General features: G+C 35.5%; 2 protein-coding genes across 2 annotated transcripts; one reads left to right on the plus strand and one right to left on the minus strand.

Moving 5' to 3' along the window:
- Positions 1-736: 736 nt before the first annotated feature.
- Positions 737-5,514, minus strand: LOC121234025 (probable cyclic nucleotide-gated ion channel 16). Its single transcript, XM_041129823.1, has 6 exons — positions 4,932-5,514; positions 4,557-4,772; positions 4,152-4,462; positions 3,324-3,435; positions 2,868-3,104; positions 737-1,667 (listed from the first exon to the last, which is right to left on the minus strand). Exons 1-6 carry the CDS (start codon positions 5,376-5,378, stop codon positions 906-908), a joined length of 2,085 nt encoding a protein of 694 aa, XP_040985757.1. The 5' UTR covers positions 5,379-5,514; the 3' UTR covers positions 737-905.
- Positions 5,515-7,257: 1,743 nt separating this feature from the next.
- Positions 7,258-11,069, plus strand: LOC121235066 (spermidine synthase 1-like). Its single transcript, XM_041131287.1, has 9 exons — positions 7,258-7,559; positions 8,780-8,856; positions 9,008-9,130; positions 9,288-9,392; positions 9,677-9,749; positions 9,853-9,924; positions 10,059-10,254; positions 10,415-10,550; positions 10,711-11,069. The coding sequence occupies exons 1-9, from the start codon at positions 7,301-7,303 to the stop codon at positions 10,792-10,794; spliced, it is 1,125 nt and encodes a 374-aa protein (XP_040987221.1). The 5' UTR covers positions 7,258-7,300; the 3' UTR covers positions 10,795-11,069.
- Positions 11,070-12,058: the final 989 nt, after the last annotated feature.

The raw sequence follows: 12,058 nt of genomic DNA on the forward strand, positions 1-12,058 counted from the left end.
AACAATATTTATAGTTATTACTTTTGAAAAAAGTATAAGGTCTATATAAAATAATTAATTTTTTAATAATAACTCTCCTTTCTTTTTTTAAAAAAATGTACGACACATACACATTCACGAGTCAATCCATTTTTCAGAGTTGGAGTGGGAGCTTTAAATGGTCAATCCACTTTTAACTCTGGTAATAGTTTGTTATAGTTATATGAAAATTCATGTTATTTATCTTCCTCTTAATCATGACTATTTCATTATTTTATGATGCGATAGAGAAGTAAAAAATAACAGAGCTTTTCACTCCATCGATAGAGGATGCTAAAAAAATGATAGATTGTTTTTTATAAAAGAAATTTGAGAGCTTATAAGTATTATTCTTGACAGCCAATGGTAATTTTGCATACCATCTAAAGTGAAGTAATGTTACATACAGTCGACGTGAAATATGCAAGTGCTGTATAGTCGCTTTGAAATATAATAGAGTTCACAATTAAAAAATTAATTTTTTTTTATGTAAATCCCGTATTTATTTATCTTTTTCAAAGTGATTGCACGACACTTGTATACTCATAACTTCAACTATCATTTCTCTCTATAGTGTATTGGTCCCACTCTCTGACTGAAACAAAATTTGTAAGGTTTCTCATCACTTAGATACAAACCAAAAAGAGTATGGGGAAGGGAGGTGATATCAGTGTGCTCAACCAAATTTTGTAGATCAGAAAGTACTTATGACACTATCTTTTTAAAGGTTTTGTTTATCGTATAATGGCTCAAGATATGCTTAATTAGTTATATACAATAATATGCATTTAATAAATTTAGCTATTCTACACGCCATGCAGACTTACATGAGTATTGCAAACATTTTGGCTATACCCTATTTTGTGAACTGCTCTGTTATAGATAGCTCAACTATCTTCAGTGTCTGATGAGAAATCTGGCTCCTCTGGCTTAAACAGCTTGGGCATCTGTAAGCTGGTTGGATCAGACTTGTGTTGAATCCCTCTTCTGGTGTTTGCAGCAAATTTGGAAACCAGAACTGTAGCTCCTAAGTGCTGGGCATTATGTGCATTCTCACCAGACAAGTTAGCGGCACCACTATTCTCATAATCTGCACCTGATCCATCCCTATAATTATACTCATGGTCCAAAACATGTGTATCGTATAAGCCCTCTTGTCTTGCTAACTCCATTTCTTTCTTTCTTTTCATGTGCCGTCTCCATGCAACTTGTAAAAAGCAAGCTCCCCAAGTCCTCCACTGGTGGGAGTAGTACCTGAAAGCATGCTGGAGTTTCTTGCTATGGAGGCGCTTAAACTGACTGGAAACAAACTTGAGGTCTTCAGCTCGAAGTGCAAATGCCTCGACTTCAGTAAGGGACTTGACAGTTCGAGTTGATAATGGATGGTTGAGATTAGAGGTGGGCATTAAAGCCCATGTCAGTAGCTCTTCTCCACAAAAGTCACCGGCCCTGAGGGTAATAGAATTGAAAAATCCTAACCTACCACCATCGGTTGTGGAGCTCTCTAGTTGGCCTCGAATGATGAATAGCATCTCGTTCACTGGATCACCCTCCCGGATGATATACGTGTCCTTGGTATTCAAAGATGAGACAAGGCGTTCGCATATGGCATCTAAGAGCTGCTGGTCCATTTGTGCAAAAAAGGGAACCTGCAAATAGAACAATTGTTTAATTCAGTGGATCCAGATCAGGAAATTTTGTCAGGCATAATAAGAATGGAATTTATAAGTTGAAATATCAACACATGCGTTATTATAGCAAATTAAAATATCAGAAAACACAAATAGAGAATTTGTTGTCTCAAAAAGTTTTCTGCAGTAATAGGCCTTTGATCTTATTTCAATTCATGTGGTTGTCTGAATGAAAGATGATGCACCAGTTTATCCACTTGTAAACCATCGTATTGGCCATACCCCAAGACAGTATAAATGACAGTCAAGAACAAGACTTGTTAGTTCTCGAGTATCTGATAAAAGGAAGCTTTGCCTTCTCCTTGGATTTGTAGTCCAGGCTTATAAAAATCCACTATAGGCTTTATATACTCCCCCAATCTGCAGTTGATGCCACCATCTGACCCCCTAATCTAAGGGTATGAAAGCCCTTCCTTTGTCCTTCCATATACTTGGCTAGAATCGCCTATGTTGACTTATAGTCAAGGAAATCCATGTTATTAAGAACAAGAATCTCAGGCAACGTGCAGTTAGGAAGCTAGTGTTTCTCCTCCTTTGCAGGGCTTGCCAATTGGGTAAGTAGACAACAATAGGCAATATTTTCATTTCTGGATTACAGTAGGCGACATTGGCATATCTTAAATAGCCACTTACCATGTATCAAGTTCCTGATCATACACACTCTTACCTACTTTGAAATATCTATACAACATGAGATTCATGAAGGCTGTAGATTAAGGACTTCGGTTCTAAGATCATATACCCTAGTTGCTTATAAATAGGATATTGTTACCAGTAGCTTCCATGAAGTTGCTAAAATTGCAGCCTTGAAGACTGAAGTTTAGATTCTGCATCACATGAGATTTCTGTCCATTCCAAGAATTATATATGACTAGTTGGCTCTTACTCACAAAATTAGTAATCGGCATATTTCAAGTAGGATAATAAAGAAGATACCGATACACGATTTGAGTAAGACATTCTTTTGCAGCTATTTATCTTTGAGGGTATCAGAGAATGAGTTTTACAGAGAATCTTCAATGGTCAAGACCCAAAACATGAGCTGTTGATTGTGAAGAGGCTGACATTTCAGAAACTATCCCAACATGACTAGTTATATCTTTAATTCTCAAAATTATTATTTGAAAATATAAAGGATATGATGCAAAAAGGACATACACGGCGAACAAGGGCCAGACAGAGATGTCTTTGAATTTGACGACGGAGGTCCAAAGGCAAAGAGCGCAAAATGGATTCTTCATCTACACCTCTTGTGGCAAGCCATTTGTACTGAACAAACCGACGAACACGTTCTTGCAACTCTGGAGGTAGTTGACGGTGCCTCATCCACTCCTCTGTATCCCTTCGTTTGACCCTCCATTCTTCTAGTCTTGCTGTTGTAGATTGTAGATAGTTCTTCAAGAAAACAAAAACGAGTCAGAAATATAAAACTAGTTTATCAAAACTCACAATAATGTTGTAGATTGTAGATAGTTCTCCCATGCAGTTAACTATGAATTATGAACCGGTAGGCCTTCATACTGAACCTATTTACAAGATGAAGGCGGATCAGGAGATAGCATGTAAACAAAAACATGGATGTAGATGAAGTATTTGGCAAGGGGCAAAAAATACCTGCATGTTGCCTATGAGGTGGGAGAACAGAACAAGGCCAGCTATGCAGATAAGCATGCTGAACAAAATCTCACCGCTAAAGGTGCTTGTAACAAGATTTTGCCCATACGAACTGCATATGAAAGCATTATTGAGCAAACTATTAGCACAATCTTCAAAAGTAGTATTCCAACTATGTTGATGTAAAATTGTCAGGCATGAGTCAACTTTCTACACACTAGATCTTACAAAATTGAGAAAACCCAGATATCGTCTACTGTAGGGAAGAAATTCACATGGTGTCGGCTATTAACTTCAAGACATGGACAATCCATATGCCTTTCCAGAGATTTCACTAATGGGTATAGAAATGTAAGCAATACCGTCGGCAGATTTCATAACCTTTCCAGAATTATTAAATCATATGAAAATATAGAAGCTTGTGACTTTTCATGAAACCTTAATCCCTAAACCAAGCTGAGATCCTAGAGAATCCAATCCTAGGGCCCATAGGCTGCCAAAGGAAATATATGGCGATTCCCAACATCTTGAATGTGGGAGAATGATTCCATCAATTAATTGATGATAAAATAAGATGAAACAAGATCCCAATGCAAGAACCACCAATGAATTAAGGACTTGTTACAGACCACAAATCCGTCAAAATATATTGACTAGATTACTTCTACATATCACAATCCAACAATCTTCTTAAATGAACATTAAGATGATCTTCGTGTTACCAGTACCAATGCACTTTGAAGAAAAAAACCATCTACTTTAATACATAGTTTAATTGGCATATTTATGGAATACCAGTAATTGAACGTGTGGTTAAACAAACAATACCTTAAATTCCTCAAACCCCACCAGAGGCAATAAAAGTACTTCTCAATGAAATTCGAGGAAGCGACCTCATTTGTAAAGGCGTCGGCAAATATTCCAAACTGGAAATAGTAATCGTTCTGAGCATCACAACTAGAGAGCACTTTAGTGACATTCAGCCAAGAACGACGTTCGGGCTTGTCCAGACTATTGCAATCAAGAAACAATGGATTACAAGACGGAGAGTGAGTGGCATTCATCTCCTCTCTGCATTGTAGACTCCAGCACTGATGCTGTCTCTGAATCGACAACACATACCACGAAGCTCCGAAAATCTGTACTGACATTTTACAAAACAGTAATGGTAAATAGTGAGGTCCTCCCAATAGGCGTTGTAGGGGGGGAAAATGACGAAATTAAGTGCCTTACATGGCTAGCTAAGATGTATAGAAGGAGATTGTAAGCTGCCCCTGCCCAAGCAGTCTTGGCTATAGATCCGGAAGTCTTGATTATCCGCCTGTGCAAAGGAAAAATAACAAAAAATCGTGGAACATACTGAACGAGGACAATCAGAGAAAGAGTGTGATTCGTGTAAGCAGCTGTTGGGATTTTCATTGCTGGATTAATTATAAGCCATATGACAATCTGCCAAAGCAAAAACAAAAGTAACGAATGCAACAATTAGAAAACTAGCATCGAGATTCCATTGGCATAACTAAGGCCTAATAATCCAAACATGTGCAGAATCAAAAAATTTTCCAAAGTAATGTTTTAATAAAAAGAAATAAGTCTTGATTGATTCACCTGTGGCAGCGGCAGCGTGGCGGCGAGATCAACCACGAAATCAGTTTTCAAATACCGCATGGCGATGGCGGACGGGTCCATGACGAGCTCGCCCCTACCGAAGACTCGGGAGCTGGGCGCCACAAAGGCGGTGCGGAACTTCATGATCATGTGGAGGACATGGAAGAGGTCAGCGGCGGTTCGCAAGAAGGTGACAACGATGCCGAGTCCAAGGTCGATCTGCATGCAGGCGGGGCCGCCGATGACAGGGACGAAGAGGTAGAGAGGGTCGAGGAACAAGGTGAGGAGGGAGGTAACGAGGAAGAAGTGATTCCATCGGGTGACGAGCTCGGAGCCAGGGTCGAGGATCTGGCCCCACCAGGGGACCTTGCGGCGAAGGGAGAAGGACTTGGGGAAGCGGCGGAAGCGAGAGGAGGTAGCGTAGAGGGGGTGGATGCTGCTATGCATTTTCCATGGAGGAAGAGAGAGAGTGAGAGTTGCAGAGAAAGAGAGCTGGAGAATCTCAGAGAGGTTTGAGAGAGAGAGAGAGAGAGTCGTGGAGAGCCATTGGAAGTCGCAGTGTTTTCGGTTTGCTTCCAGTTCCAGAAGGACAGTTGATATGTCCAACGACAATTCCGCGCCAAAATACCAAACTTATAAAATGACAGTTGACTAAGACATTTTTTTTTAAATATTTATTAAAAGAGATGAATCCCCCCCCTCTCCCCCCAAAAAAATGATCTTTAAAATTCAAAATCTCCCCCAATTTTATTTTTTTTATCAAAATTTCATGTATATATAGAAAGAAAAATTCTATACACTACACTACTATCTTACTTTTATCTCATTATGTAAGGTCACATCTTACATAGTAAAATGAAAACAGGATGAGAGTGTAGTGTATAACATTACTCAGAAAGAAATTACCCTCCCCTAAAATTATAACCCTTATGTACTCTTCAAAATTTTTTAAAATCTCTATATACATAGAAATGTCACCATTTTTTTCTACATGGCCCAAAGTCTTATTTAATTTCTATATATCATGATTTATTATGAGGTGGTCCGTTCCCTTCAAAATTAATTTCTTTGCACCCAACAATTCTTTTAATTTGATGGGTAAATTCTAAAAAAGCTTAAAACTAAAATGGAGCCCAAGGTTCTTGATTATACAATATTAAACTTCTTAATATGAAACCCAAAGTGAAATAAACACTAGAAAAATCATTTAAGGTTCATTTTTGTATGAAAAAATAGTTGAGAACTTTTATCCTTTAGAATTCATTAAGTAAGAAGAAATTTATTTTAAGGTCTCAATTGTAGCATTATCTACTTAATGTGGCACCAAAATATCCAGATTTTACATGAAACTTGTATAAACTATCTTGCATACTAGAATGAAATCTGAGTTTATAAAAAATCACATGATACTTTTTATTGAAAAAAAAATTCTAAAAATATCATTACAAAAATTGATATATAATGAATGAATATTATTTCATGAAAGACTGTCATAAAAAAATTATAAGGAGTGATATGTTATGTTTTTTATAATTTTATTTTTACATGTATATAGTAAGTTATATTTTTTATCTTCAAAATGAAAACTCAACTCTCTTATAAAACCCAACTCAACTCTCTTCTATATATAGTTATTATTTTACTTTTATGGTGGAATTAAACATAAGAGTTATTTTATTTTATTTTATATAAACATTACACATTAATTAGAAAAGTTGACACCCAAATATATTGACATGTCATGCTTTTCAATTTACATGCTTTTCAATCTAAGCTACATATTGCCATGTCACATTGTGACAAAGTTATACTCTCTCTCTCTCTCTCTCTCTCTCTCTCTCTCTCTCTCTCTCTCTCTCTCTCTCTCTCTCTCTCTCTCTCTCTCAAGAGATCTTAACTTTTAAGAATTGGCCGGACCTTATCATAGACACACGGAAAACAAAATACTGTGGCATATTTATAGTCAACATAGATTTCCATATCTAGTTTCAGAGAATGACAGCTTGGGACACTCGGATAGCGGGGGGGAAAAAAAGCTAATTAAGGACCGATGAATTGGACCCCAAATCCACGATACTTAGTTTTTTTTGTTTTAAAAAAAATAGAATAGCTAAAGAATTGTTTATTAGTGAATTGATATTTTAACAAAAAAAATAAAACAAAAAACACAAAATAAGTATTTTTTACCTTTTATCGGTCAGTACCTTTTATCGGTACCGAACCAAAAAAAGAAAAAAAGTAAGGATATTCAAGCTGCCGAGGCTAGATGCCATATATAAATAGGCAAACCACAAAAGTATATATATACATATCATGAAATGGCAGATCATAACATATTGAAGAACAAGGTGGTGAGAACGAAGAAGCTCATGATGGGAACGACTAGCGTTGTTTCTTCTGCAATCTCTATGAATTCATACGCAAAAATATTGCGAAAAGAAGATCATGAAGTTTTTGTGGTCAGTAATGGTGAAAAAGGATCAGTCTCTGCTCATAAACCGGTGATCAGTTCTGCTGAAATATTAGCAGACAACAAAGATATTTATTATTCTGGTGATGATCATGATCATGATCTCAAACATCCAAGTATTCCTGGTTGGTTTGCTGAGTATTCTCCAATTTGGCCAGGTGAGTTTCAGGACTACTTTTTAATGAACTTTTCAATGATGTCCTCGATGATCAAAATCTATTAGACTTTCTTATAATGATCTATACATTGGATTGATATATATCCCTTTGTTAATTTAGATACATTTATATATAAGTTCTGTTTCTGATCAATCTCAGCGCATTAATACATGATCAGAATAAGTTAATATTAATTGTTTCCTTACTTTATCATCACTTCGAGTTCGATCTCTCTCTCTCTCTCTCTCTCTCTCTCTCTTATCTCTCTCTTCAGAACTTCTTATATATATATTTAGGCTTTAATTTCCAGGTAATATTAAAGTTACTGACCATATATGCATGATGAGAATGAACCTTAATTTTTCCGAAAATATTTGTAGTTATGGGATGGTTTAATTTAAACCATTTTCATCGCGTGCATGATCCACTAACTGGGTCTTTAATAATTAATTTAGTAGTTTCTTCTTCCTTTTTTGGTGGTGTTCTTCCTAGCTAGCTCTTGCAGTAGTACTATACAGGCCTGCCTAGCTAGGTTTTGATCTTATAATTGTCCTTAGAATATTAAATTAAAAAAAAAAAAAAAAAAAAGGAGCTAGTCTACAAACAGTACTCCTCAAAAATTAAAATGTGCGCACAAGGCCATGCATCCAACAGCTAGCACGTGTCACACGTTGAGTACTTGTGGGTGTGTGCTTTTTGTGCGTGCATGCTTTGATAAGAAATTGCAGTACATGTGGCTCTTCTTAATTACTTGAAAAACTCATGACTATTCCACTACTTTCTTGAATATAAATTAAAGATCACATGCATTATTATATATGATGGATGATCTTATATTATAAAAACGCATTACCAATTAATTATGCCATTATCTTATCCTAATTTAATTTTCTTGAGACAAACTCATGATCATGATCAAAAACATGCAACAATATATAACAACGGACAAAACTACTTATTCAAAATATCATCACATTCTTTAATTTTTGGAGTGATCAATCGATCGTGTATAATTAATTGGTGAAGAAGATAAGTCGATCGACAACGATCTTGCGCGCATGCGTATCCAGTTCATGAATATATATCGTTTAAAGTAGTTGGGTAGTACCTATACATACTGCATATATATAATTTTGCTTTGAAATTTTCGTAATATTCCACTTGCACTAATGGACCATATATAACAACTTGCATGATATCATGAATATTATATCTTGTAGGACAAGCACACTTTTTAAAAGTCGAGAAAATTCTGTTTCAAGGATCTTCCAAGTACCAGAGCATGATGGTGTTTCAGGTATGCAATACCTTGTCCCTGCTGAGTTTTCCTTTGAACTTAATGCAAAGCGAAAGCTAGCTAGCATGTGTTTAATGCGACTAGTAGTACTTAAATACAATATATATATATATATATATATATATATAATATATATATTTATATATTGCAGTCATCAGCATATGGTAGGGTTTTTGTCCTTGATGGAGCACTACAACTTACCGAGAAGGATGAATGTTCTTACCAAGAAATGATTACCCACCTTCCACTTTGCTCAATTCCCAACCCAAAGAAGGTAATTAACTCCTAGCTCCTCCATCTCTACCTAGATATTCTACTACATGACTTGTCGGGTATCAAATTAATTAAAACTTCATGTTTTTCCACCAAAAATTCCAAGTTAATCATTTGCCCCACCTGTTTTAATGATCCATCACTTTTCCTGATCTCAGGTATTGCTCCTTGGGGGTGGAGATGGAGGTATCCTACGAGAAATCTCTCGCCACTCTTCTGTTGAGCAGATTGATATTTGTGAAATAGATTCAATGTTGATTGATGTGAGTACATTAATATATAGATAATATTGTAAACCTGATCTTATTCTAGAATTTAAATATTACATACAGTATATATATATATATATATATATATGGATATATATTGTCTGAAGTTCTGATCAACGCATGCTGCATGCATGCAGCAAAAAATCTTGTCTCAGATCTAAAAAACTAAAGTTACTAAAAAAAGGTGTATAAACAACTAGCTAGCTAGCAGGAAATTTCGATTTGGGCAAGAACTTTTGAGTACTATATTAATACATGGTTTTGGTTTGATTTTTCAGGTGTATAAGGAATTCTTCCCAGATATTGCAGTTGGATACGAGGACCCTCGTGTCTCATTGCATATTACAGACGGTATATATATATGTACTGCTGTCTGTCTTAGCAATATCTTCATTGTCGGAGGTTCCTTTTATATATGACACATGAGCCAGCGGCGCCCTTTGTTTTTCTACAGGAATTGCATTTTTGGAGTCTAGTTCGGGAGGAAATTATGATGCAATAATAGTGGACGCGTTCGACCCACTAAGTCTGATCTCTCTTTCTGAGTCTGATCACTTTTCTGCAATAATTAATCCTTAATTTCGAATAAAGTATTTGACAAATTAATTAGTCATGTGATCTGATAGATAATAGGCTGATACAATTGATGATGATGATCAGGGCCTGATCATGATCTTTTCAAAACGACGTTCTTTGAAATGGTGGTGAAAGCACTCCGCCCCGGAGGAGTATTGTGCATCCAAGCAGAGAGCATCTGGTTTGATTCCCTTGACATTGAACAGATTGCCACTAAATGTCGCCAAATATTTAAAGGCGCTGTGGAGTATGCATGGACTATTGTTCCTGCTTATCCAAGGTTATATATACATGATATATATCATCCTCCCTATATAGCTCTCATCATCATCATCATCATCAGTACTTGTACTATAGCAAGTTTCTATATATAGCTATCTAGGGTTTGTTTTGTCAGCTTTTTTGTTTAATTTATTACTAATAAAAGATTTATTTTTCAGTGGAGTTATTGGATTCTTGCTGTGCTCCTCGGAGGGGCCATCTGTCAACTTCAAAAGTCCGATTAATCCAATTGATCATCATCTAAATGAGAGTTTTGGAGTAGCAAAAGCACCCTTGAAGTTTTACAACTCAGAGGTACTACTTAATAGTTATTCCATGGATATTACATACACTAATTGTCTGCAAGTAGTAGTAGTTCTTCTTATAATAAATTGTTCGATAATAATATATATATTGAATGATTTCCTAATTTTTAAGTACTAATTATAAATTCATGTACTACATGATATTGCAGATACATTCAGCTTCATTTTGCTTGCCATCTTTTTCCAAGAAGAAGGTGGTGATGATCGAGGACGTCTCAAAAGTTGGTAGCTAGCACCATGATCGTGATGATGATCATGAATGGGGTTGGTACAACTACAAAAAGATATGATCAAACAAGTAGTGAAAGTTCAATATCAATATCCAGCATGCAGCATGCAGCTGCTACTATATATACCGATCGAGGCAATTTGATTAGCATTGTTTGCCATGATTTATACACACTCCGACAATTATCTCACCCAACTCGGACATCATAATTGTGTTTAGATTGTATTGACCATAAAGCTGTTAGATCATTTTAAATTGCTAGCTAGCTAGTATGAATCAATTTGGTGGGCTTGAAATTACCAAATTCAAATTATATATATATATATATATAATTTGCATGCTAGTATATATGAATCCATCCATGCATGTAGTCGATCCACTCCACATGGCGGATTGTATTATAACTTTGCCAAGCAAACAAGCATAATGTTGTGATAATGGCATTCCGGCCTTTTCTTTTCATATATAGATAGTATACTTTAATTTGTTATTAAGTTTTGTTTTAGTTAAATATGTAAATAATATAAAATCTATTTATTCTCATCAACTAAATTAACTTATTAGAACAAATAGTGATTTTACATAGTATCAAAATAAATGTCTTGAATTCAAATCTTGACTTTACATGGGCTAGCTTCACCTAATTAAATAAATATTCTATATATTGGGCCCATGATTTATTAAGGGGAAGTCTAGCTTACACACAAAAGAGAGTCGTGTTAAAGATATAAATAATATAAAATTATTTACGTTTTTCCACCAAGGATCGATCTTAAACTTTTGAAATAAATGATATTCCAAATTTTGCTACATACTATATTATAACCGATGGGCTTTTAGTGTTGTTAATAACTTCGCCATGTCCAAAACCACGGTTCTATAATGTGTTATATATTAATAATAATATCTATGACAGAGTTATAAACTAAAACATGCAACAATAATGATTTTATAATATGAGAAATGAAGAGATGATCATCGAAGAAAAAGAAAACACTACAAGAAAACTGATTATTTACGACCAGTTAATTCCAGCGAAATAACTATTTGAAACTAAAATTGGTTACAAATAGTCTTTTGGTTGCAATAAATTGATCACAAAAATCCGTTTTTCTTGCAGTGAAATTTTGGGCATCTTAACTCATGAAGCAATGCTGTCAAACTATGCATGGCCAGCCAAGCTGGATACCTACCATTGCTGATCATCTCGGTTAGAATTCGAAGTTTATTTTGGACCCTTTTTCTTGGTGGGTGCCGGTGGGTAGGTG

The sequence above is a fragment of the Juglans microcarpa x Juglans regia genome, chromosome 6D, assembly GCF_004785595.1.
Source record: "Juglans microcarpa x Juglans regia isolate MS1-56 chromosome 6D, Jm3101_v1.0, whole genome shotgun sequence".
Lineage (NCBI taxonomy): Eukaryota > Viridiplantae > Streptophyta > Magnoliopsida > Fagales > Juglandaceae > Juglans > Juglans microcarpa x Juglans regia.